Genomic DNA, 27,544 nt, shown 5'->3' on the forward strand with positions numbered 1-27,544 from the left:
AACATCATTTTGAGTGAGGTAACCCAGACCCAGAAAGACAATTATCATATGTACTCATTCATAAGTAGTTTTTAAACATAAAGCAAAGAAAACCAGCCTACAAATCACAATCCCAGAGAACCTAGACAACAATGAGGACACTAAGAGAGACATACATAGATCTAATCTACATGGGAAGTAGAAAGTAGAAAAAGACAAGATCTCCTGAGTAAATTGGGAGCATTGGGACCATGGGAGAGGGTTGAAGGGGAGGGGAGAGGCAGGGAGGGGAGCAGAGAAAAAGTAGAGCTCAATAAAAATCAATAAAAGATATATAAAAAGAAAAAGTGACGTTCGGAGAGAGGACTCTAAAGAGGAGGCTTAAATCCCCTAGATTCCCCGGACACTGGGACAGGCACCGGGAAAACCGCTAGCGAGGCCACTCGTTCCTCAGCGAGGCTCCAGTCCAGGTCTTGGAGCTGGCCCTCGCGGGGGAATGTCCCGGACTCGGGTCGGTACCTTTCTGGCCTGGGAATTTCCAGCTTGCGGAAAAAAGTCCACAAACTTAGTCCTCGCTGTCCCCTTCGCCTCCTTTGGCTCTTCTTGGTGCCCACGCACCCCCGATCGAACCCGAGGATGAGCATAGGGTGTATTTTAGGCGAGCTTGGGCTTCCCCGCCCCCTCTGCTCGCTTAGCTGGCAAGAAGAAAGCCAGCGCTATAAAGGAGGCCGAGGTCTAGAGCTGGCTCCTCCTGCCACGAGGTCAGACGGCGAGCTCTAGAGAAAGGGGCTGCTCAACTGCTCCTTATCATGTAACCTCAAAAGGAAGCCGATCAACCTTCTGATGCTCTCACATATCGGGGCATTATCGCTGCTTACAGTTGGAAACGGTTGATTTGCTTTTACGTATTTGTGTGACTTGAATCTTCAAACACAAAGGTATACTTTCATTATTTGACATTTAATATGAAAGGGTATTTGTTTTAGGATTTATTTGTTCAATGTTTATGAGTGCTACATCTAAACCGTACGCTTTTATAAGCCAGAAGAGGGCATCAGATACTACTATGGATGGTTGTGAGCCACCATATAGTTACTAGGACTTGCACTCAGGACCTCTGGAAGAGCAGGCAGTGTTCTAACAGCTGAACCATCTCTCCAGCCCATGAAAAGGTTTCTTCAGTGATAAACTGCCCTCAACCAGTTCCTTTTCCATATTCTTTCTTTGGGAGCTGTCTGTTGTTTAAATAATAATATTTGCTTTGTGGCAAAATATTTTAGGACTTTTTTTTTTGTTTGTTTTTGGAGGGTGGGCTCCAGGGTGTTTTAATATTTTGGTAATAGCGTAAATTATGTCTGTTTGCCTTAAAGGCGCACAAAGAACTAAGATGCTGGGGGAGGGAGCATATGATGGGTGATGAAGACCTTGGAACTCTAATGTATGAATTTATCTTTAGCCAGTGATGGAGAATGTTGGTACCCTAAGGTGGAAATTTCCCAGGAAGTTTGATGGGTGGGTTTAAAGGTATATTTTCTCACCAAGGGAAAACATGAAACTGCATCTTTATAAAAACAATTTATCTGAGTAGATTGAAATATTTTTATAGCATACCCTAGGTAATTCTTACATGACTTCTATATATCTAAATTTTATGAATGAGAGAAACCATTGATTTGATGGTGTGGTGGAACCTCCAGGTTCATAATAATCTATCTGAAGTGTTTAAAAGGTTTTGTCCAAGTGATGGCAGGTTTCTAGATGGAATGGATTAGAGATTCTTACACGGGCCTTAGTGAACTGGCTATAACAGACAAAGGGGTTGGCTCAAAGAGGATGTGACCTTCATTATGTAAATCTTCCGCACTTGGCAATATATACATTCAACTGGATCTAGTATCTAAAGAAATACAGTGCCTGGGTGGGTGGAATGGTTTCTGCTTCTCTTAGTCCAAGGGTTCTCAAATGTGGGTTGAAACCCCTTTGCGGGAGTCGAATGGCCCTTTCACGGGGGCCGCATATTAGATACTCACATATGAGATGTTTACACTATGATTCATAACAGTAGTAAAACTACAGTTATGAAGTAGCAAAGAAAATAATTTCATGGTTGGGGGTCATCACAACATGAGAACTGTATTAAAGGGCCACAGCATTGGGAAGGTTGGGAAACATTGTTTGGATAACACAATAGAAGCATTTCTAATCCCAGTCACTGCCCTTAGTTATCCTGATACAGAAAAGCTTAAATCACGTGCCATGCAAGCATGTTTTATTTGGCTTGAGAATACCGTGTGCCTTCTACTCCCTCCACCATCTCTCTAACATTGTGTGGGTGAGGGACACAGCTGGGCAGGGGACAGGTGACAAGCTCTGAAGGGCCAGAAGTCATTCCAGGATGAGTCAGTGTAGGAGGTCAGTGCACAGCACAGAGTGGTTGTGCACTGGGTGGCATTCTGCCTTGCGTACATGTAGGGCCAGGGTCAGCATAACAATGAGTAAGATGGTTTATAAAGGGAAAGAGGGAAACCTGTTCTTTACTTTGTCCCCAAAAGAGATCCTGTTCATAGAACACAGAAACCAGTCTTCCCAAAAGCTGTAGGCTCCCGGGAGCATGGTCTCCAGGAAGGCTTTCTGGTTGTTCAGAGAGCAATCACACCTAAAGACTAGTCCCTCTTGGTTAATGATTGACACTCACCTGGTGGTTTCTTGAACTGTCCCCTCAGCTTACTAAGAAGATTCAGAGATCCATGTTGAACTTCATCTTTCGATCTCCTTGGCCTGATGCTGAACTCCTGAGGGTGAGAGGGTGACCGTTTTTCTAAGTGGGATCTATACCTTACTTGTGCCTTTGGATGGTGTTTTCAGAAGGGGAAATGGGGAGTTTTATTCGGAGCTGAGGTTTGTACAGCTCTCAATTTAACCAGTGTTTGAAGTTTACATACATGTAGGTCATTGTGATTTATGAATCAAAAGTTTTGGTGGTTTGGCATTGCTTTGAAACAACATATTGAATTTCCGTTGCTTTTCATGGAAGGAGGCTATGGGCTCATCTATGAGGGAATACAGCCCTCTTCTGATGGACAGCTTCAGGATTATGAAATCTTTCCTGGGCTCAGACAGCATCATGTCTGCCCTGGGTGGGTGAAGAGGCTCATTTGAGCTCATCTGTGGCTTCTGATTAAAGAAAAACACTTCCTGTCCCTTCTGTTGAGGCCTCAAGTATTTGACTGAAAAAATACGTAACTTGAAATTAACATTTATAAACACTTGTTTGAGGAGGTGAACCTGCAAGAGCTCAGATTTTCTTCATATTTGCACTTGAGGTGCCTTGTTCTTAGCCATATTTCATAGACTTGAGAGAACTGAGCAGTTGGCTCAGAGTCCCTGAGATAGTTTTAAGTGGTAGAATCTAGATTTGCCACCAGACTAGTTATACAAATGTGCCAGCAAGAGAGGCCAGTTTCCTCCCAAGGACCCTTCTACATCTTGGGCTGAGTATGGGCTACAACTTACTCCCTGTTCGTAGTTAACTGATAGCTTTGCTTGATATCCACCACGATAATGCAGATTTGAAAAAGACCACAGCAAAGTGCTTTGAATTTCAAAGACTGGAGTCACAGGAGTGGCTGGTCTAAGGTTTTGGGAAGAGCTGGCCGTTTACTTTCTATGTCCTTTTCAGAAACAATAGCAGACGCAGGGATGGGTATCCTGTTACCCATTTCCTTTTGCCTACTCAGGACCTTTGTCTCCATGTTGGAAAGATAAACTTTGGGAGAACATTTCCACCCCGCCCCCTCCAAAGGTCCGCTGCTGCTGCTGCTGCCTCTGAAGAAGAGAGCCTTGTGGAAGCCCACTGACCATCCCCGATATTTCAGAGTGAGCTAATAAGCTAGCCGAAGTATCTGCTTTCATAGGGAGCTTCCAGAAAGCTATATAAAAACATTTGCATGCTTGCTCTTCCTGATTATTTTGTAGAATGTCTCACAATCCCTTTCCAGCCTGCATTTCCTACAGGCCCTGTGGTATCCCTAGAGTGGAGGAGTTAAAATGAATCTACTTGGATAGCTAAGAATAAAAATGCATGGTGAAATTCAAGTCCACTCTGAGACCCTCTGCTTATTTTGATTAAGCTTTGCGTCTTGAGTAGCAGCACCCAATGGGAAGGGGTTCATGCTATAAGTTGTGCATTCTCAGAGTGGGTAGCATCACCCCAAGAGGGCAAGTATTGGTTCTTGGCGGTAAAAACCTTAAGCTATTACAATGCACACTGATCTGGCTGCCTTGCAAGGGGCCATGGCATGCAGATCAATGCAGAGAATGTCTGCAGTACTAAATGCTCCTGAGAGGATGTTTAGAAAAGAAATGTGGCAGAAACTTTCTACAGGCCATGCAGAGGTACAAAAACCATCGCAATGCCCTGCTGTAAATGCTCTCCATGTCCTCATTCAAGTGACGTTCACAGCTCTTCTCGGGTTGCTTGTCTCCTTGCGTCTTCTTTTCTGTTTCTGTCATGGCCAAGAATTTTAAAACTACTGGCTGCCAAAGAAGGAACTCTTTCTATTTGTCTTCTTTTTTTTCCCATAGGAAAATTTTTCTTCTGTCTTTAAATATTTCAAAAATATTTTAGAACTATGATAAAATTATATATGACATCAAAGTTATGAGCTTTATGCTATGAGCCTGTGTAGACAAATATGTGTTTAAGTCTTTGCTTTAAGCACTGTTTTGGTTGGCTACCCAGAAGTCAAATTACCAGATCGTATGGTAATTTTGTCTTCGACTTTTAAATCTGAACTTGAATTATTATTGTCTGCCTGTGTGCATGTTTAGTTTTTCAAGACAAGGTTTTCTATGACAACCACTGAGGCAATGTGCTGGATTTCATATATGGATCCTTTAAAACATTTGAATTACTGGTCATAAAATTTCAAATTCCTAGGAACCCTTGGGAGGTTTCCCTAAGATTTAAAAGGGCCAGAGCTACAAGGCAACTCACAGATGGTAGTGACTTGGCCTGTGACTGAAGATGAACGAAGAAGTCCCATCCTAGAGGATGGAAATTGGGTGGCCCTGACTTCACCTTCCTTCATTCTTTGCCTCCAACCCCTCATCTCCACATCATAACACACAGTTGCTCCAGGAGCTTTTGTTTAATAAATACTCCATAATGTAAAAGGCAGTGGAAACAACTCACTGTCTGGGAAGCCATCAGGAAAGCTGTAAAGACCTTCAGTTTCTTACCACTGCTAAGGGCCAGAAGGTGAATCCAATCTGAGATGGAAGCAAGGGTTAGAGGAAACTAAAATTGCAGTTTTCTGGGCTAGGCTACTGAATTTACCCTTGAAATAACTAGTGTGGCATCAGAGGAGCTTGATCCAAGATGGCGGAGGTGGGAGGAGCAAAGCCCACTAAGCTTGTCCTGGGCCAGAGTTCTCTTATCTCTTGAACAACCAAGGAAAACAGTTTTGTTTGTTTACTTGTGGTGTTGAACAGCATCCAGCATTAAGATAAGAGGGATCCTTACACGCAACACTAATTAAATATCTAGGGCATGGTGACAGATAACAGCTGGCTTGTCACTCAGGAGGCACAATGTGGCAGCAATATTCAGGGGCCACATTCTATACTTCCTTTGTCTAGGTTCCAAAGGTTTTGGTATTTCACTTTGGGGCAGCCCCTTTTTAGACTGTAAGTAACCTTTTGTAAAGGTTCCTGTTTATGCCTGGCGAGCGGATTGTGCGATGGTGAGTGACTGCTCTCATCAGTTGCAGAGAAGAGGTGAGACACAGGCCAGCAGCAGAACAGGAAACCCAGACTCCTCCTGCTCTCCCACTGGCTTCCTTAATTCTGTTCATGACGTCCCCTACGTTGTCAGCCCTGCAGTGCTCTGTCTCTGTGCATTCTCTGGTTTTTGGCTCATTTCTAGCCCTATGGGTTATACTTCTGAATCATTTCCCTGAATAGCACCCCCTTTTCATTCTGTGGGTACCACTACAGGCCAGCTGTTCATGACCTTGACTGTTGCAGTGTCCCACTTACCCACATGCACACGGCTGGCACCTCTGATATTTCACTTTGCTTAGAAACTCCTTGTGGCTTATCACACCAACTCTTCATTCTTCTCAGGCAGCTGAAGCCCTGTGGGAAGGGGGCTCCAAACCTGCCTTCAAGATTATCCTCTTTCCTTATGCTTTCTTCAAGGTAGGTTGGTGAGCCAAAGATGTCAGAATATTTAACTATCAAGTATTAAATCAGATTTGAATAATAATAACAATAATAAAATTACCATCATTGGTGTGCTAAGCATATCATGTATATCAACACATTGATCAAAAATAGTTAAGTACCCATTTTGAGGTGAGGAAAAGAGTCCGAGAGGAGACAGTCAATGGTAGATGGCTACTAAGTGACTGGATGGGATTTGAAACAAAGTTTGCTTTACCTGAACACCCCGTGATTTCACAGGATGAGAAGTATCACAGGCAAGAACGTTAGCATGGATAAAAGCTTGCAGCAAGAACTAATGTGCCTTTCCCAACGCGGACCATGAGGATATAAATATACTGCAATCAAGTATTAGTTTGCTAGAGCTGTTACAGTGATGTATTCCCCAACTTAGCTGCATAAAAAAATAGAAATTTAGGGTTCCAGAGATAGCTCAGTTGGTAAAACACTTGCTGCATAAGCATGTGGACCTGTGTTTGATTCCCAGAACCCATGCTTAAAAAAAGAAAAGAAAAAGAAAAAAAAAAAACCGGGCATGATAGTGTAGGCGGAGTTTTTGTCGAGACCGCTGACTCCAAAATAAATGCACAGAGACTTAATATTAATTATAAATGCTTGGCAGATAGCTCAGGCTTGTTACTAGCTAACTCTTGCATTTTAAATTAACCTGTATTTTTTCTTTGTCCACCCTCTGCCACATGGCGGTACCTTCTTTCAACATGGCACGTTCATCTTATTTCTGCGGCAGCTCTCAACTCCTCAGACTCCACCCTTCTTCCTCCCAGCATCCTCTGTCTGGTTCTTCTGCCTAACCTTATCCTGTTGGCCAGCCAGCTTCTTTATTAAACCAATCACAGCAACATATATTCATACAGTGTAAAGGAATCTTCCACATGGCGGTCATGACTGTAATCCTATCATGAAGAGGTAGAGGTAGGTCGATCCCTGAGACTTACTGGTCAGCTGGCCTAGCCCATTCTGTGAACTCTAGGCCAAAGAGAGCTCCAATCTCAAAATACAAAACAAAACAAACAAAAAACTCAAGGTGTACGGTGCCCGAGGAATGATACCAAGACTGAGCTTCTGGCCTCTGTATATCTCTGTATATCTGTATATTCATAGGTGCATTCATATATGTGTACACACACACACACACACACATACACACAAACACACACACACACACACACAACCTCTGGCCTCTGTATTCTGTATATCTGTATATTCATAGGTGAATTCATATATGTGTACACACACACACACACACACACACACAGCCTCTGGCCTCTACTCATATCTGTATTCATAGGTGCATTCATACATATGTACACACACACACACACACACATAGCCTCTGGCCTCTACTCATATCTGTATTCATAGGTGCATTCATACATATGTACACACACACACACATATACAGGCCCAACCAGTTTGACTTCTCCCGTGGCTTCTTTCCTGAACTTGTACATGGACCCTTCTGGATGTGTACACACAGGGCCATTGCTCCTTGCATATCGCGTGTACCAGTTAGGAAACCAGTTCAATGAACTGCAGCAGGGCTCCTTCTGACCTCGCTTTAGCTCCTCTCTTGCAAGGCCTACCTCCAAATGTAGTCTTGTTTTGAAGTCCCAGTGTTTAGGGCATCCGCATTCTCTGGCGGTGGGGGCATATGAACGGCTGGACTGGTAGGTTTGATAGGGTTACAGGCTCAGGTAATTGGTTTGACCTCGACTCTGTCATTGGGTTCAGCAACTGAACAGGAGAAATGTCTTCCAAATCTTCCTGCTATTTTTGTTTGTTGAATCATTTATTTGTGTGTAGGGGTGCTTCCTCAGTCATGTCTCTGTGTTGAGGGCTCAGTAGGGGGTCACTCACTTGACCCGGAATACACCATTTCTACTAGACTGGCTAGCCGAGAGGTCCAGGATTGGCCTGTCTTTGCCTCCTTTGCTGGGGGTATAATATACATACATACATATAATATGCATATACATGTATGCTGTGTACCTATCTTTTACATGACTGCTGGGGATCTGAACTCAGCACCTTATGCTTTAATAGGAAGTACTCTACCCACTGATGGAACCCTCTCTAGTTGCTGTTATTAGTATTTAAAATTACATTTTTTATTGTGTGTGCATGTGTGTGTGAGAGTGTGAACATGTGTGTGTCATGGTGTGCGCATAAAGGTCAGGAGACAACTTTTGAGAGTCTGTTCTTCCCCGGAACATGTGGGTCCTGGGATCGAATCATGTCCTCGAGGACAGCAGGTGCCTTTTCACTCCGAGTCATTCCCTGAGTCCTGGAGCCCTTTTTAAATAAGATGATAGGGAGAATGAGCGCACAGGGCGTGGGTAGGGACCACTTCGGAGAAAAGAACTATTAGAGCTTTACTATGCTGAAGTGAAGGAGCAGAAGCACCAAAGAATTAAGTTGTTTAGAAATTTCTGGAAACCTGGTGTGTGCATGTGATGAATGCATTTGGATGTGCACACCCAGAGGCCAGAGTATGACTTTAGGTGTCTTCCTTTCGATGTCGGCCAAAATGCCTTCTGTCAGGGTTTCTCAGTGAATCAGAACTGGTCATTTCTGCTAGGCTGGCTAGCCAGCATGCTCTCAGGATGTCCCTCCCTTTACCTCCTAATGCCAGGGCTGCAGGTACATGCAGCTGGACCTGACTTTTTATATGAGCACTGTGGATTTGGACCCAGGTCTTTGTACTGCACAAGTGTTCTCAGCAAACCAGGCAATCTCTGAAGGTCGCAAAGAGAGTCGTTTGATGTGTATATTGGTGCAAAGAGGGAAAATAAGTTTGATTTTCTTCCTTCCTTCCTTCCTGCATGCATATATGTGTGAGGTGTGCGTGTGTGTGCATGTGGAAACTTGAGGATAGCCTTGGGTAGCCTGTCTCAGGTGCTATTCACCTTTGTGTGTGTGTGTGTGTGTGTGTGTGTGTGTGTGTGGTGTGCACATGCATGCATGTGTGTTCACATGTGTGTGCTACTGCACTTAGCGTTTCATTACACATGTTCTAAGAACTGAATTCAGGTCTTCATGTCTTTACTGGCTGAGTTGTCTCCCATAGGTTTTGTTTTTGAACTACCAGTCATGCTTGTGGCAACAGGGAGTAGAATTTAGAGGTGAGGCCGACACCGCAACCTGGAGACCTTACTCAGGTCAGAGCTGAGCTTGTGGGACTGGGCGATGTTCTTTATTAAGTTCAGAAAGAATGAGATAAAAAGTCTCAGGTCTGACCCACACCTTTAATCACAGCACTCTGAAGGCAGAAGCAGGCGACTCTCTGTGGGTCAGAGTCCAGCCTAGTCTACACAGTGAGTTCCAGGACAGCCAAGGCTACACAGTGAGACTCTACTTCAGATAAAACAAACAACAACAACAAAAAACTAAACTAAACAAAATAAAAATCTTAAGTGTTAAAGGGCCTGTGGTCATTCAGGAGTGGAAGGGCAGTAGGAAGGCTTTCCAGTCTGTCTGGAATGCGTTTCTTGCTTCCTTCACCTCGATTCCTGGCACATCACACCGCTTGCCCCCCGTTACACAGCAGTTCAGTTGCTGTCCGTCTCTGCTGTGAATGTGAGCTCCACGAGGGCACAGACGGCTCTTCTGCTCAGTGCTGTCCAGTAGACCATCCGGGAGAGTGTTGAGAGCACTGTGGCTGCTCCTCAAGTATTTACTGAGCGAACCTATGACTGGTGAGATTTGTGACTCATAGACTTCAGATTGGTTTAAGTTGGCTATATTCCAGATATTGCCTTTTATTTTCTGTTGAAGTCTTTTTCTTTAACAAATGCTATTTGATAAGTGAACAACAGGACAACCCAAAAGACGCAACCTGAGAAGTTAGTTTTGTTTTTGCTTGTGCCTTCCCCTGGCAAAGATCACCTTGGATCCCCCGCTGCTACTGCATTTCCTTGTAGGAAACTAGGTGTGATTCTGGCTAAGAAATTCAGCTATTTCTGCAATCTGGTTACTCTGAGATTATCTGTTTTCGTCTACGTTTTGTTGTTATTTGTTGAGGATTTTTTTTTGTTGTTGTTGCTGCTGGATCTCTTTCCCCTTTACTTGCTATATTTGTACTTAGACTCCTAGCTTGTTGTAGCTGTGTGGTTGCCAACACCCCATTCACATATAACAAGTATGTCTGCCACCCTTGTCCACATGTTTCTTCTGTAATGCTGCTGCTGTGCAATGGTGCCATAGGGTTGCCGTGATACAGCCTTAGGCTGGCTCGGCCTTTGCATCAGCTCTGTCAAGGAAGCATCCAAGGTACGTTTAAGCTTGCTTTCAGTTCTCTTCTCATAACATACATATCAGCACACTGAGTGGTATAGTGGGGCTAAACTTACCGGATAAAGGAATTTAAATGAGGGTGCTCCAACAGATGGGGAACTTCTGGTTTTAGGAACCATTACGATCCCCAGGGAAATGTTTCAGGAACCACAGACCACTGTGAAGATCATACTAGGCACAGGGCTCCATTTGATTAAGTCACACCCATCCGGGAACCTGGAGAAAAATGACCAAGAGTCACGATCAAGGATTCTGAAACTTTGGACATATAAAACCAAACCAAAACAAAAACTCCCAAAACACCTCGTTTGTGTCCTTTGCTCCTTTACAGAGCCTTTTTTGTCCACCCTGCCCCGACCCCTTTGGGCTTTTCTGGAACGCCACACTGTAAAGGATGATGCAGGCTGACGAAGATTTTATCTTGTAGGTAACAGGGCAAGCCTGTAAAATTTAGAATGAGATTTAGGAGCGGGAATTTGACATGACGGCCAGAAACAGGAAAGGTGGAAGGATGCGGAGAGGAGAGCCGATTTGCTGACACCCCTGGATTTGTCCATCATCAGGCACAGTATGTTAAATGACATCCAGCTTCTTCCTGACCAGTTTAGTGGCACAAACATGAAAGGGCTTGGGGGCGGGGGTGTTGGTGTGTGTGCTCTGCAGGCGCAGACACAGGTATGACTAACAACAGGTCCTTTGTGTCCTGCCTGTCATCTGTTTCGCCCGCTGCAGCTTGAGATACAGAAGTAGAGAGTTTACTCACAGCTCATGATAATGTAGAGGGGTGGAGAGGGAACCAATATTCGCTCAGTGTCTAGGCTGTGTTCAGTACATTGAATGCATTCCACATTATCTCATGTGACACGGCAGTCTGATTTAAATAGTTTTTCTCAATTTTTAGGGGCATAAACTGATACTCAGAGATTAAGGAAGTCGCCCAAGGTCACACAGCTGGAAATTGCTAAAACTGGGTTTGCAGGCTTTACGGTCATCTAAATACCTTTGCTTGAACCAGAGAGTAGAATTTTTTTTTTTACCTTTGTGAACTAAGTAGAAATATTTGAGGTTTTGAGGGCCACAAGGGAAGATGGATATTACGTAGGTACTTAAATAGGCACTTAAAATGAATGATTAAAAAGTGTAAAAGCCATTCTTAGGTAGCAATTTACACAAAGGGTTGTCTAACTTAGAGCCTGTGGTCCCCAGTTTCTAACTTAAAATACACTGAAAGTGTAAGCAGTTTGTAGGGGAGGGGAGGGGGTTGTTCAGGTGATTGTGATTAACTATTAAATCCACCTATCTCTTGGTAACAGAAAGTTCAGACTTTATGGTCGATATCAGGGTTGCAGTCTTCCCAGCCGTAGCTACGCATGCTTGTATTTTTATCTGCTCACATGCGCTGAGCTTGGCCAGATCGCATGAACTGCTGCCTCAGTTTCTGACCATTGACTCTATTGATTCCGCTCCAGTCTTTGACCATTCCTCGGTCAGCACTTACACTAGAGATAATGTCAATAACCCAACACAGCAATTAGTGTACGGTGGACTTTCGGTAGCTGCTAGCATTGACATTATCAGGGTGCCAAAGTATAGATTGTATCCCGTGGCTCTCATTTTTAATGATTTTAGTTATTTCATTGATGATGTCTGTTTTGTACATGACCTAGGCTGGTTTCTTCTTCAGCTCTAAACCAGTTCTAGAATTGGTGTTTTTATCTAGCGTACACTACTTACTACCTTACTTGTAGAAATTCAGAGGAAGTCTCTATAAAAACCAACGACTACAACAAATCCCTCTCCCTAACCAAAAACGTCAAGTTTTAGATTCTGAATTAGGGGCTGTACAATGAAGAGTATCCTTAGAAAACATTGTGGATTAAAATTCTGTCGTATAAGGCATTCATGTCTTTGTATACTCAGTGAGTGACAGCTGTGCTTTATCTGTATCTAAAAGGAAGTGGGGTTAAAGGTGGCACATGCCAGGGCAGGCAAAGTGCCTGAGCTGGAAAAGGTGCTTGTTGCCAAGCCTGGTGACTTGGGTTCTATCCCCCAGTCCCCTATAATGAAAAGAGAGGCCTTATCACTTTAAGGTGCTCTCCGTTCTACACACCTTTGATGTGGAAGGAGCATGCTACTCCACAAACATATAAAATATTTTTTTTTTTTAAAAAAAGATGGTGCATGCCTCTAAACCCAGCACTAGAGAGGCAGGGACACTAGGACGGTGCAAGTTTGAATTTATCTCCGTCTACATGGTGAGTTCGAGGGCAGCCTCGGCTACAGGGCGAGACATGTGCACCACCTCCACTCCACAAAAGGAGACAGCGAGTGTGAAATTGTTTTGTGAGACTTATTTTTTTTATTTTATGTGTATGAGTATTTTGCTTGTATGTATTTATGTATGTATGTGCACCACATGTGTGCCTGGTGCCCTTGGAGCCCAGAAGAGTGTGTCAGATCCCTTGGAATTGGCGTTCCAGGTGGTCGTAAGCTGGCATGTGGGTTCTGGGAACTGAATCTGGGTTCTCTGCAAGAGCAGCAGGTATTTTTAATCCATGCGTCTTATTTTCAGTCCTCAAATGGGAAAGTTTTGAAAAATACCAATTGATAAAGCAACATTTTTGTTTCTGAGATATTATTACGCAGCTGAGGCTAGCTAAGATCTCACCATGTAGTCAGGCTGATCTTGAATTCCACATCTTCCTGCCTTTGCCTTCTCGGCACTGGAACTGCAGATATGCAGCACCATGTTCTCAGAAATTCATGTGTGTGTGTGTTTCTGGGGACTGAACCCAAGGCCTTTCTCATGCTAGGCAAGTGCTTTACCGCTGAGTTGTACTAGACCCCAGCTAACTTTTATGTCTGCTCCGTTAAATCCACTGTCTGTCTTGCACTCCAACGGCTCTTTTACCTATAGGTGATTTTTGTAATATCTTGCATTGTTCATCAGTTTGTTGAGTGAGGCAGATTTTCTAATGCTTTATCATTTTTATAATGATATATATATATATATATATGTGTGTGTGTGTGTGTGTGTGTGTGTGTTTCATTATTAAAAATCTATTGATAACATCACTACTGTCCTGATCACAAGTCTTTAACTATTGGGAGGCTGTCCAACTCAAGAGGTCTGACAGAGGGTGCCTCAAATTCTGAGTCTTCATTAAAAACTTGAATTCTCGGGGCTGGAGAGATGGCTCAGTGGTTAAGAGCATTGCCTGCTCTTCCAAAGGTCCTGAGTTCAATTCCCAGCAACCACATGGTGGCTCACAACCGTCTGTAAAGAGGTCTGGCGCCCTCTTCTGGCCTTCAGGCATACAGACAGAATATTGTATACATAATAAATAAATAAATAATTTAAAAAACTTGAATTCTCTCATTGCCAACAAATACTGATAGTTATTCCTTTTGATATAGCAGATTTCTTTGGTAATTAAAAGTCTGAATATCCAGTTTGTCACTTACTTGAAGTTGGTATTTTGTGACAAACAATGGGTCAGCTCACCAGTGTTTGATGAGAAGGAATGGCACTCAGCAAAATCAGGGAGCAGACGTTAGTGACTTCTTCAGTCAGCATAGTGCAATCTCCCACCCTCTTGGTCACTGGCGTTTCCGTGTCAGATATTAAATGCTGTTCTGAATTATTTATGGTATTAGGAAAATTCATTACATTTTAAAATTCTGTTTCCATTTTTAGAACTCTTGAGTTATTGGTCTGATGATGGTATTACAACATAACTGGCACCATAAAACTGTTCAAACTGTTCTCTTGTATAAAGCACCATAAAGTAAATTATTAACATCTATAAAGTCAAGCGAAAGGATTTCCTCAGGTCACTTTGGAGTGGAGTTCTCCTTTCCACAAGTCACACAGCTCTCTGATACGTTATTTTTGCCTTTCCCAGCGTCCTTAAGATGCAGAGAGGGCATCCAAGCCTTGAGGAGACAGGTCTTCTAATCTCCCCTTTATAACACAGCATCAGAGCCATGTTAGACAAGTGGGGATTTTAATCACTGCGATAACTGTGTGTGTGTGTGTGTGTGTGTGTGTGTGCGCGCGTGCGTGTGCACGTGTGTGTGTGTGTGTGTGTGTGTGTGTGTGTATAGTGGAGCTAGAAAAAGGGGTCATGAGATTTAAAGGTAGAGAGGGTGATGGATTCAGAAGGGAGTACATCCTAGAGGAAGGTGTCTAGCCAGTGGCAACATAGTGATTGAGTGTGAGTGTGGGGGGATTAGAACAGAATACCATAACAGATATGTATCAAATGGCAGCAATGAAACCCATTGCTTTTGTATGCTAACTCAGGAATTCATCATAAAAAGGCAACACCATTTAAGAGCCTTTAGTTGGGCCTGTTGTAACAACAATGGGAAGAACCAAAGGGTGTCTGCTGGCGGCCCCTCAAATTGAGCTGGGCAGTCTGTTTATATTATAAGCTAGAAAAGGGGTGTTTGTACTGGTCACCTACGGCCTTCCTGCGAAATTTCACCAATCGCAGAGTTGTCCCTTCTGCACCGGTCACAGCAGTCCCTCTTGTCGGCTACCACCAGGGGACATGCCCTCAATCTAGCCCGTGCGGAAGTGGTTCCAGGAAAAGTCTGCTTCGAGCTGTTTGAGACGGACCTGACCTGCACCTTTACAAGCCAGAGCTGTGTTTTCGCAGCCGGTGACTCCAGCTGGCACGTAGCTCTGGGCCGTGTTTAGAGCGGTTTGACAGTTCTTTTCTCCGGCCTGGGCACAGAGCAGGGGCCTAACAGCTGAGAATCACATCCCCTCATTTCCCCATCTTTATTTCCAGAAAACAAGCAGGAGTGTCAGCTCTCAGAACTCAGTGATAGTAACTTAAGCAATGCTCACCCCCCACTTAATCCTTATAGAGCTGTGGCTGGTCTTCTGCCTTATAGACCCCGGCTGGTCTCAGCATTTAGGCTGTGCCAGGGGTGTGGATTCGGCCTTCGTAGTTTGTTTGCTTCTCTGTTTATTTTCACCTTCCCTCTGGCCACTGTTTCTTCCTCTAGCTTGGGTCATCCTTCTTGGAGCCCGTCAATTAATTCTTAATGGCCACGGACTTCCTCAGTAGCCTCTAAAACCGTTTCTAGATTCATTTCGCCTGCCTAAAGATCCCGCCGCGTTTTTTCAGTGAGCATTAAAGTTCCAGCACCTTCACCAGCCCCTGAAGGTGCTCCTCTTAAAGTTACCTTTTACATTTAATGCTGTCTTCCCCTTGGCAGTCCTAAGAGGCAGGTAAATTCTTTTCCGACTCCTGGCCGCAATTCTTGGCTGATGAATTTCCTGCAAACCCCTGAGGGCCCATCCTTCAGGGCCCATCTCAAAGCCTCATTCTTTGCGAAGACTTTCCCCTTGACCTCCCGTCTCCACGGGAAAATCCTCTCTTTAGACTGTGCACTGAACTTTGTTATCGCTCATAATGCTTATCACAGCCAGTTTTTTTTTTTAAACATGTTTGCTTACCTAATTCTCCGGGTTAAGAATGTACTTTAAAGGATAGACTTAATCATTCATCCCGCTTCCCCACCTCCGAAACTTCCCTTGTTTTCCCAGTTGGATTCGCAGCAATAGTGATATAAACATTGAAAAAGGTATTCCAGACAGAAACATCAATTCTTGTGTTTATCAGACACAAGGTAAAGTTGTGCAGAATAAAACATTACACACACACACACACACACACAAATATAAAAAATATAAGCGTGTATGTGTATTCATCATTCATATTCCTGACAAGGAAGACTTTATTATAGGATTGAGGGAGACGAAAGGGTGGACATTGCTTTTTATTCCAATACTGCACCTAAAAATAATGATTAGTTATGGCCCACATATGAAGTTGGAAAAACTTCAAGCACTCTGAAATGGAGACCTGGCCCGAAAGAACGCGGGCAAAAGCTTCCAGGTTTGGAGGCGGGTAAAGTGCTAGGAGGCACGGGAGGAGACCGAACTCCGAGGGCGGAGGGCTGCGTGCACGCACGGCTCGGTCTTCCTACTCCCGGAACCGGGCGGACCCGTTCCCGCAGCGGCCCGGGGCTCCCCGCAGGCATCCGGGGTTCGCAGCCCTTGCACACGCGGACTGTTGAGGGGCTCCGGTCTGTGGGGGTGCGGCTAGCCGGCCGGGGAGACTTGGAGCTGGCACGGGCAAGGGTCCGGGGTGCGAGTGCTCCCCGGGGTTTCCAGGTGAGCCGCCGGAAAACAACCGGTTGGGCAGGGCGGGGCGAGGGCGGAGGGCGCATTGCCTCATCCCGGGCATTTTACTGGAAACTAGACGCATCCGGAGGCGGGGCGGGAGGCGGACCAGGAGCCGCCAATGGCCGGGCGGGGTACGGAGGGTGGGGGGAAAGGGGTGGGGGGTGTCGGCGATCGCGGCTCGTTAAATAGCCCGGCAGTCTCGGGCCGCGCACGTACGAGCCGCCCTGCAGCAGCCAGCCGCTCAGCCCGTTGGTGGCGCAGGTGTCTGGGGACCCCGAGCGCCTAGCCTGGGAGCATGATCGTGGACAAGCTGCTGGACGACAGCCGCGGCGGAGAGGGGCTGCTGGACGCGGCCGGCGACTGCGGCCTCATGACCAGCCCGCTCAACCTGGCCTACTTCTACGGCAACTCGCCGCCCTCCGCCCCCGGTGCCGGCGACGCGGGCTACCTGTCCACCGTGCCCTCGGCGCCCGGCTCGCCCGGCTCCGACTCCTCCGACTTCTCCTCCCCTTCCTCCGTGTCCTCCTGCGGGGCCGTGGAGTCCCGTCCGAGAGGAGGCGCCCGCGCCGAGCGCCCACAAGGTACTCACCCGCGGAACCCCGTGCCCCTCTATTCGGGGCTCACACGCCTGGGAGAACGGGGCATGGCTCTCCAGACTAGGGGGCGCCTAGACAAGCGGCTCCGGCGACTGCCTTAGCAGCGGAACAGACACGGAGTAGTAGTCCTGAGTGACTGCTAAAATGTCTTGTCTTGATTATTCGGGCACGATGTCCTTGACTGTCTGTGGAGTCAGGCGACTTGGGGGGCTCGAGCTCCGACCACCCCGCTGGTTGGAGCCCTGGAATCTGGGGGAAATAACTTGAGAGTCTCGGATTCTCCTTTTCGCTCATATCATAACCCATTATTGTTTCACTTTTCTCACCCCCCCCCCCCCCCCCGAGCTCGACAACCATTGAGAAAGAGTTACACTGAGATTTGGGTCCGATGGAGACATAGTTTTTCCTCTGGAGCTCTGTTAGCGAGAAGCAGTGGTGGAGGGTAAAACTTTGGGAACTGGGTTTAAAGCCACGACTTATTCCTAGTATATTTATAGGAATAAATAAAAGAAAAACCACTTATCGAGATGTAAGGGAAACGCTGGGGTCGCAAAAGTGATTCAGGTTGTGCGCTTACTTTAGGAAATTGGAATTTGAGAGGCCTGCTCAGAATTCTGCAGTCTTGTTTTTCCGTGTGCCTTAGAATGGAAAAGTTACAGCTACTGAAGCCCTTTCTTTCGCGGCGGCGAGTTGCATGGTTTCCTTTCTTCATAAACCGAGTTGCATAATTTGGGGGAAAACAGGATGCCGCTGTGGGTAGATTTAAAGACCGCCTAGATTTTCTCATCTGTGGCTCTAATCGAAAATACTTTAAAGACTGCCTCCTTGCTGTTCCTTATTGCTGTCCTCTCAAACTTTGGTTGTCTTCTATTTTTTAAAAAACTACTTTTAATTTAGAATGGCATGCCTTAAGCCACAGTGTCGCGTATACTGTATATAAAAAGTTTGGTGCACATGCATTTCCAGCCCTTTTTGGGTTCCTTGGGCCCTTTGTGACATTGGCTGATCCGTTTTTTTGCGAGTTCTTGGTGTACCACACAAGCCACGGGGGATTCCTGAAACTGCATTTTTTTCTCCCTGTGACGTGGGCATGGAATTTTTAACTCTGTCACTCCAGAGGAATGCTGTTAGATTTTGACTATTCGGACGTTTGTTGAATTTAAAAAGAAAGACCATCCATCCGATCATTTCATTTGGCCCATCACTGAGATGTTTGTCTCATATTCTTGTGATATAGAGGGTCAAATTATGCGTTGTTCTCCATTTTATTTTTCCTGTTCTGAGTAATGGACCAGCTATTCTTTTCCTGAGTTTCGGAATATTGTGTTCAATTCCTATTCAAGAGCTTGTTACATAGTTGCGGCCAGGAGGCGAATACTATACTCACAGTGAATTTTAAACTGCCTTCTGAAGTTTTAAAGTGAATTGCCTGTTTCCTTTTTACTGAGAATGCCCATGTACGTAATTCTAGGAGCAGTAAGTGAGGGGGAAATCCTGTGTGTGTATGTGGAAATGGGCTCCGCGAACTTAAGCAGCTTTCTTAAAGAAAATACTAAGAAGTCTTTGGTACCTTGAGCTCTTTAGAGGAAGTTTTGTTCCTTCTTAGGTGAATGAAGTGAAGGTACTTTATACTTTCTTTAGAAACATAAAAGACTTTGTTTTAGAAACTACAAATACCTCATTTATACCCTACTCCTCCAAGGATTTCTCAAAGTCAGGAATAATTAAAAGCCTACAATCTTGGCAAAACCTCTGATCCTATTTCACGAGTAAATAGCTCACAGGGACAGAGAGGCTTTTCTTGGGTATATCTATCTTTTGGCTCCAAGAATCCTGGACCACATTTGATAGTCCTTTAATTTCCTTAGGGTGCCTGGTGGAAAAATCTGCCAGATGACACCGACTCCTTGAGCAGTACTGGATACTGCTGCCGAGAATCCATTGACTGAGATGTTGGAAAGGCTTTGAGTTTGCTGTTGGAGGACTTTCTCCGTCAGCCAGCAGTCTTTGGGGGGGGGGAGAGGGGGTGCTGTCGTGATTCTTGACTGAAGAGATGGAATTGAGACGTTCCCCTTTCTTTTGAACAGTCGAGCCCCATATGGGGGTTGGCAGGCAGCAGAAAGGACCTTTCCAAGGCGTTCGTGTGAAGAACTCGGTGAAGGAGCTCCTGCTGCATATCCGAAGCCAGAAGTCTTCCAGCCTGTCTGCGGATGAGCTGAAGGTGCCGTCTGCTCTTGGTTTTGAGCGAGTGGGAGATTAGTCTGCCAGGGTTACTGGTGTTTGCTAACCTAGGTCCCATGAGTCACTTGCAGTTTTTCATAAATGACCTGAGTTCATAGGACAGGATGTAGCTGTTTAATTATTTGCTGTAGTCCTTGCACTTGGCTCAGTGCAAAGGGTGTAAGAGAAATTTAATGAGCGGACAAAGTGAAAGCAGTTTAGGGACAAAGAAGTTCATAGGCGTCAGTAAAAATAGAACATTTTGATTAGAGAGGAAAGAATCAGATGGTCTTATTAATTTCATCTTGGCCAGGATTGACTAGGCTAGAAGTGAAAATGGAGAAGGAGAGAGAGAGAGAGAAAGAGGGGGGGGGGGGGGGACAAACCTGGAGATAGCTGTTCTGTCAGTATTTATTTTTTCAGAGATTATGGTGTGTTGTAGAGGGTAGTAGAGAGAAATCTTTTACTAAGTGAGAAACCATTTTATACGGACTAAATTGGAATCTTTTCCCTTATAGACACGGAGTTTGAACATTGAGCAACTCACAGGTAAGAGCTACTCTGGTTCTTCCTAATTTTATTGGTGTTTTTTACAGTAAAATGACTCAGTGTGGATATAGGTGGAATTTGTAGAGTAGAATGATGACAGACTGCATACTCTTTCTCTCTAGGAACAGAACTGAAGAGCGCAGTGTCCGCTGCAGGGAAAAGGAAGGGGACTGATACCCTGTCTGATGGACCGGCTTGCAAGCGGCCGGCGCTGCTGGCCACTCAGTTTGTGGTAAGTGTCTCGCTGTTTTCCTCCGAACGCTCTGTGGAACCATTCCTGGGATGGTGCTGCTGTTTAAGAAAGCTATTTTCGGCGCTCGTGATTGAAGCTAGTCATGTACCCTACCTCTGAGTCTACGTCTAGCGGTTGTGAAACTTGTTCTCTTTTCGTTCTTTCCAGACACCACCTCAAACGCCTGCACCGGGAGAGAGCATGGAAGATGTCCGTCGAGGTGAATCAAAGCTGGAAAGCAGCACTGACCTGCTTCAGAATATTATAAACATCAAGAATGAGTGCAGCCCAGTTTCCCTAAACACTGTCCAGGTTAGCTGGATGAGCCCCGTGCTGCCCCAGAACTCTCCAAGAGACCAGTGCCAGGATTTCCATGGAGGGTCCGTCTTTTCTGCATCTCAGAAGTACCAACCATTCCGAGTTGGTGGTTCTCCACAAATGATGGACCAGGCTTCTATGTACCAGTATTCGCCCCAAACCCAGAACATGCAGCAGCCGCCGCCACAGCAACAGCAGCACCAGAACTATCCACACAACCCAGCTCTGCAGTTCAGTTCTTATTCCAGAACATCCCAGTCTCCCAAGTATGAATCGAACCTCTTTGATCATCAGGAGCCACAGTTCTGCACGAGCCAGAGTTTTGTTTCTCTTCTGAGTGGCCACGGGGAATCTGAGACTATCGCTGCTCCCATTCAGCCTCCCCCCAGCATCCCACAACAAAGCGAGACTCCGCTGCAGAACTTCAGCCTGATGCCAAACAGTGCCTGCGAGGCAGTCGCGGTGCCTGATGCTGGCTCGCCCTCCTTAGGCTCTTCCCTGTCGCTCCAGAACATCATGGGAAGCCCAATGAGCACCACACAGCTAGGGAAGTCATTTTTTCAGTGGCAGGTAGAGCAGGAAGAAAGCAAATTGGCAAATATTTCCCAAGACCAGTTTCTCTATAAGGATGCAGATGGTGACACGTGAGTATCCTTTCATCTCACGTCTTTTCACGGTTGAACCTTAATGGTTGGCACAATGATAGTCCATATTCATACAAAGGATGTTCCTTTTACCTTTCTTTTCTTCTTTTTTCTTTTTATTAAAAACCTGTTCTGAAGACTAATGTAGATTCTGTCTTTAGAGCAGAAACAGTTAGATGATGACTGGGCATCAATTAAAAGTTCATCTGTAGATGGATCCCACTCTGTTCTGATGTCTTTATGACTCTGGTCAAGTAACTTAAAATCTCCATGCCTGTATTTTCTTTACACATAAAATACTAATGTTACTGTCATAGAATTATATATGAGTATTTGTACTCATGAGTATTAAGAAAATAATAGATTTTAAATGTTCAGCATGGCATTCAGCTTTGCCTCCTCTTATCTTCTCTGTGTTGCAGTTCAGATGGACTTCCGACATGTCAGAAAAGCCAGATTCTTCTCTGTAACATTTCATTTGAGTGTATCAACACATCAGAAATAGGGTGAAGGAAGGTTTTGTCTTCTTAGCTCAACTTAGTGAAGTCACAAGCGATTCCTCTCTTTTCCTCGCCCCTGCTCCAGGTTTCTCCACATCGCTGTTGCCCAAGGGAGGCGAGCGCTCTCCTATGTTCTCGCAAGGAAGATGAACGCGCTTCACATGCTGGACGTGAAAGAGCACAATGGGCAGGTGAGGAGGGCGTTGCCATGGCAAAGATGTGCTTGTGCCCAAGTGGGGGAAAGGCAGTCTCAGGTGCAGACTGTTTAAGAGCCCCAAATCAAGAGACTTCGGTTAATATTAACTTTGAGGTATTGACTCTTGCCACCGTCAGCCTACAAGTTATTAATGTTCTCTTTGTAGTTGTTTGGCCAAAGATTGCGTGTAATTAAGCCACGCCCTAAGCTTATTTTAGTTTCCTTATCTTGCTGCATTTGGTTGTTTATTAATAGGATTTGTTTTCTTGGTGTGGACATTCCCCTCAGCCATCGTTCAGTTTCCTAGTCCTTGTTATGATAGTGTTAATAGGTTTCAAAAACATCTTTCTTTAAACGTCCACAGAGTGCCTTTCAGGTGGCCGTAGCTGCCAACCAGCACCTCATTGTGCAGGATCTGGTGAACCTTGGTGCCCAGGTGAACACCACAGACTGCTGGGGAAGAACGCCTCTGCACGTCTGCGCAGAGAAGGGCCACTCCCAGGTGCTCCAGGTAAGAGGCCAGAAAGCCGGCTTCCATCTTTGCATCACCAAAGGCTTGGCTGTAAGAAGTTGCGTGTAGGCTGCTTGTTAAAATAATCTGTTTGGAGTCAATTTATTTATCTCTTAGCACGCTAGTAGGTGACTATTTGCGTGCCTTGCCCTTGGATAACAGGCGTGTGTCTTACAAATTTGCAGGCAATCCAGAAGGGAGCAATGAGGAGCAATCAGTTTGTGGATCTTGAGGCAACTAACTATGATGGTAAGCACCAGATGCTTTTTCAGATAAAGGACCACATGGAAATTGGGGTGCAGGGTACTGAGAATATTCAGTATCACACTAAGAAAGGAGGAGGTAAATAAAACTAAATGCTTTATAGGCGAAATTGGCATTTAAACTGCCTAGCTTACGTACAGATTACCTCACTAGGTTTGATGGAGAGAGACCATTTGAAGTGAAACACCATCTTTAGAGTAACTGTAGTGACTAAGAAACTAGATGGAGGGCTTGACTTCTCGTGTGCCCTTCTCCCAGGCCTGACTCCCCTCCATTGTGCCGTGGTCGCTCACAATGCTGTGGTGCATGAGCTACAGAGGAACCAACAGCCTCATTCACCAGAAGTGCAGGATCTTTTACTAAAGAATAAGAGTCTGGTTGACACCATTAAGTGTCTGATTCAGATGGGAGCTTCAGTGGAGGCGAAGGTAACGTCACAGTAGAGGGCAGGGTGGGGGAGGCGTGTGTGTGTGTGTGTGTGTGTGTGTGTGTGTGTGTTTGTGTGTGGCTGGCCCAGGCCTGGCTTACAAGCGCAAGGAAGCAGTTTGAAACTACTTCCTCACCCCCCTCTCATTTTTAACTTGATGGAATAAAGAAGTTTAGCCTTGAAAAGATGCCTTATTCCTCTTTCTCTATTTCTTTTTAATCTGCGGGTTACCCAAACAAACAAACAAACAAACAAGTCATTTAGGGCTGTGAAATGAATTAGTCTTTGTTTAAAAATTCAATGAAGTTGGAGATTGATGTTACTTTGGCTTCTGTTTTCATGTGCTGACCGTAAAGATGGTGCTTTGGGGAATGGGGAATTTGCCTTTTTAAAGTTTGATTTTTTTTTTTTTTTAAAAAATAGTTTTCTTAGATTTTTCTTTTGTGGACGCATGTGCATGGGTCCACGTGGAGGTCAGAGGACAGTCCACAGGAGTTGTTCTCTCCTTCCACTGTGAGCCCTGGGACTCAGCTCAGCTCTTAGGATTGGCATCAGGCACCATACACCCTGACCCATTTCCCTGGCCCATGTTAAACTGGAAAACATTCTTTTTAAGTCTGGGGATTATTTCCTGATTATCTTCGGTGTCATAAAACACTGTGTTAAGTATGTCGGGGATACAGATGCCCACGTGGGTCCCTGTGGAGCTTGCTATTCCTCCCATAGCTCTACATGGTGGCCCCCAAGTGTGGAAGCACAGGAATATGTAGTACGTGGACTTTGATATAGCACATAAAAAAGTAGTCTTTTATAGTTCTACATTTTAATGACTGCTCTGTGTGTGAGTAGAATGTGATAACCATCAGATAGATAAATTAATTGGGAATACAAGAGGAATAGGCGATTCCATTAAACTTGGGCTTCAGGGAGGCTGGAGAAGGACGCATCTGAAGCAGTCTTTAAAGCCTCTTCGGACATTTGAGAGGACACAGAGCAGAGACTGTCTGGATTCTTACTCTCCCTTTCTTGCCTTCACAAGGATCGTAAAAGTGGCCGCACAGCCCTGCATTTGGCAGCCGAAGAAGCAAATCTGGAGCTCATTCGCCTCTTTTTGGAGCTGCCCAGTTGCCTGTCTTTTGTGAATGCGAAGGTAATTTTAGAAAGCCTCAGTTCTGGGCGGGCGTTGGAATGACCTTCCCACCTTCAAGTTCTCAGCTCCTTTTGCGGAGTTTCCCCTTCCTGATGAGTGTCATTTTGCTTCTTTGTTTTCAGGCTTACAATGGAAACACCGCCCTCCATGTGGCTGCCAGCCTGCAGTATCGGGTGACACAGTTGGATGCGGTCCGCCTGCTGATGCGGAAGGGAGCAGACCCGAGTACTCGGAACTTGGAGAACGAGCAGCCTGTGCATTTGGTTCCTGATGGCCCTGTGGGAGAACAGGTGAGGGCCATAGTAGGCGTGGAAATGCCTTTAGGCCCTTTGGTCTGAAATATAAAGAGGAGGGGGTTGTGCAGGGCAAAGGCCAGCTAGCCGATGCCCTGCAAGTAGGCTGTTCTGAAATGGAGTGTTTGAAGTTCAGGCTCATGTAATAAATACTTAGCGTGTATCAGTTTTTATAATTCTGCCTATTAACTGGTCCTCCATAGGAAATTGAACCTAGAACGTGTTAAAATTATGCTGTGCTTATTAAGCATGGCTTTATTTTATCCTTAAGGGTTGAATAGTTTCCCATGAGTAAACTTTCCTCTGATAAGAACTTAATCATTTAAGAAATTATTTCTTATGATCATCTCTTCACCCAGAGGGAATCAGGGCGATTGGTAGCTGTGGATAGGTGATTGCGCAGATTATAAATTATAAATTAATTTATGCAGGTTAGCCTTTTCTTTGATTCCTAGCTGTCATCAGAACCAAAATGTTGTAGTAACTCTTGTCTGTGGAGCTCTTTGGAGCATAGACACTTGGTAGTTTGTAGACGTCCTCATGTATATTATGTCATTTAAAAATACAAAAACTTTTCGATAAGGCGTAACAGAAAAAAGAAATCAGTGCTTGGAAAGGACATGATTAGTTGGTTAATGGCAGCTCCCAAGCCCCGTATTTGCTGCTTATTGTGACATACTCTCACACAGCAACATTCCGGGTCATTGCTGGAGGCTCTTGACTTACTGTTCTTGGAGTGCCGTCATTGTTTCTTCAGTATTGTGTGTGCTGTCATGGAGAGGGCTTCTCTCCTTCATCGTTAGCCTGTGGTCACTGGGCAGGCTTCTTTGTAGCACCTATAAGCAGCCACCACAAGCTTTTCTTCTAAGTCACTGCTTCTAATCTGTTGTGGGCTGACAGGTGGATACCACAGTTTGCCCAGCTGAAATACAAAGTCAGCCCCTCTAGATGAGTATTGGCATCTTCCTCAGACCCATAGAGTTACACACAGTTGCTTTAACACTTGGGTATCCTGGCCACTGTCTTGACCTCCGAAGTCATTGAGGTGTCCTTGAGTGTGCAATGGGGACTTTGCTGTTCTTGTTACTGCGAGGTGGCTTCATGATAAGTGAGGTTATCTAATTCGCCACTGTTCCTGCCACGTAGTGGATAGATCTTCTCACAGGCACCAGTGGCAGAGATTAGCAGAGGAATACAGTTGCTGACTTTCAATTGTAATGGAAATGCTCTACTGTCTTGCGCTCAACAGTCATTACAAGAAACTCGAAATAAGTTGTGGAAGTTGTCATTTTAAAACCCTTGGGGCTGGTGAGCTGACTCAGCTATGCTTACAAGTTAGGGACGCTGTAGCGGGTGGAAACTCTGGAGGAAGTAGTGTAACACTTTGATTGTGAGAAATAAACTCCACCTTCCGTCTCTCTTCCAGATCAGACGTATCCTGAAGGGGAAGTCCATTCAGCAGCGAGCACCACCGTACTAGCTCCCTTGGCGTGGAGCCTGGCCAGCAACACTCACTGTCAGTTAGGCAGTCCTGATGTATCTGTACATAGACCATTTGCCCTGTACTGGCAAATGTAAGTTGTTTCTATGAAACAAGCACATTTAGTTCACTATTATATAGTGGATTACATTAAAAGAAAAGAAGACAAATATTTAATTTTCTTGGCAGATTTGCATATTTCATACCCAGGTATCTGGGATCTATACATCTGAATTTGATCTGAATGGTAAAATTGCATTCAATAAACAGTAGATTTGGGGTAGGAAAAGACTCATGGGAAAAGACTTGATTTGTGGCATAAAGCATTGCCTGCCTGGCTATTGCCAATTTCGTGGACTGGAAACGTGAAAAGAAAAATGAAAGCGTTTGAAAGGGGACAAGAAATTTGGATGTACTATTGATGCTTCTTTGGTCTGATGCGGGGTCTGGTGGTTAATATGCTCACCCTTGCACTAGATGAGAGAGGCCTATGTGGTTGGGATGTTCTCTTTGCAGCTGTATATAATCGTTATGTTCACCTTTAATATGCTGTACATATTTGATTGGTAGCATGGACATTTGAGTGTGTAAGTCAAAATAAATAAGAGCTAGTGAATCGTTACCATCTTTAAAATTTTGTACACTCAGAGCAATTTTTATTGTGTGATCACCCAACTGTTGTTTTCACAGATAAAGCACTTGGGGAGTGGGTCCCAAAGTTGCTGTGGTGTGCATTGGAAAGAGACATGTTTGTATGTCATCTCATGTTCTTAGAGAGACCCTTTTTATAATTCACCTCTTAGAATTTGTGATTTGTACAAGTTGTTGAAGTTTTTGTTTGTCCTTAATAGAAATTATAGAAATTAAACATCGAAGCAAAGCTTCTTGTTTTTTTTTGTTGTCAAATAGTAAAAATGTGCTGTGGTGTATATTATACTCTTCATAAAAATGTTTTACCTTTTAGGAATGTCAATTCTTTTAACATTATTTTGCTTATGTTTGACATACCTAAAAGAATTTAGCTTTGATTGTACACTGATTCTTTGTGATAAATATGACCCACTAAAATGATGTCTTTTAATTGACTAACTTATCTTTGTAGCTAAATATTCATGTTCTTTTTTGTAAAAAGAGATTTTTTGAATTGGATTGTTCATATTGTTTGATTCAGCATATCTTGTGGACAGAAGTTTGATTCAGTCACTTGGCATCTGTAAGGTGGAATGACTCAGGCCTCTCACTGATAGAACTCATGCATAGGTTTAAATGAACATTAATAAACTCATGTTGTCTTATAATATGCATTTCCTTTTCTTGGTGCCTTATTTGTGTGTGTTGGTTGAAAACTACTATTTTTTTCCACTGTTAAAGATTGACTCTAGGGCCTTGTGCATGCTAGGCAAACTCTTTAACTACTGAGCTATATTCCCAGCCTAGAAAA

The 27,544-nt window shown here is 44.6% G+C and overlaps 1 protein-coding gene across 3 annotated transcripts; it reads left to right on the top strand.

Annotated features, from left to right (window-relative positions):
• The first annotated feature begins 598 nt into the window (after nucleotides 1-598).
• Nucleotides 599-27,401, top strand: Nfkbiz (NFKB inhibitor zeta). 3 transcript variants are annotated; one of them, XM_041672850.1, is made up of 13 exons: nucleotides 599-917; nucleotides 2,703-2,777; nucleotides 19,407-19,540; nucleotides 20,058-20,088; nucleotides 20,211-20,320; nucleotides 20,489-21,282; nucleotides 21,868-21,973; nucleotides 22,343-22,489; nucleotides 22,675-22,738; nucleotides 23,012-23,181; nucleotides 24,220-24,330; nucleotides 24,453-24,620; nucleotides 26,050-27,401. In XM_041672850.1, exons 3-13 carry the CDS (start codon nucleotides 19,418-19,420, stop codon nucleotides 26,101-26,103), a joined length of 1,878 nt encoding a protein of 625 aa, XP_041528784.1. In that variant the 5' UTR covers nucleotides 599-917; nucleotides 2,703-2,777; nucleotides 19,407-19,417; the 3' UTR covers nucleotides 26,104-27,401. The 3 variants fall into 3 exon arrangements, with proteins under 3 accessions (XP_041528784.1, XP_041528783.1, XP_041528782.1); XM_041672849.1 differs by lacking the exons at nucleotides 599-917; nucleotides 2,703-2,777 and adding exons at nucleotides 16,440-16,711; nucleotides 16,985-17,304; XM_041672848.1 differs by lacking the exons at nucleotides 599-917; nucleotides 2,703-2,777 and adding an exon at nucleotides 16,895-17,304.
• Nucleotides 27,402-27,544: the final 143 nt, after the last annotated feature.

This window comes from Microtus oregoni, unplaced genomic scaffold, assembly GCF_018167655.1.
Source record: "Microtus oregoni isolate MIOR12 unplaced genomic scaffold, Mior012 000023F_ref0000262, whole genome shotgun sequence".
Classification (NCBI taxonomy): domain Eukaryota; kingdom Metazoa; phylum Chordata; class Mammalia; order Rodentia; family Cricetidae; genus Microtus; species Microtus oregoni.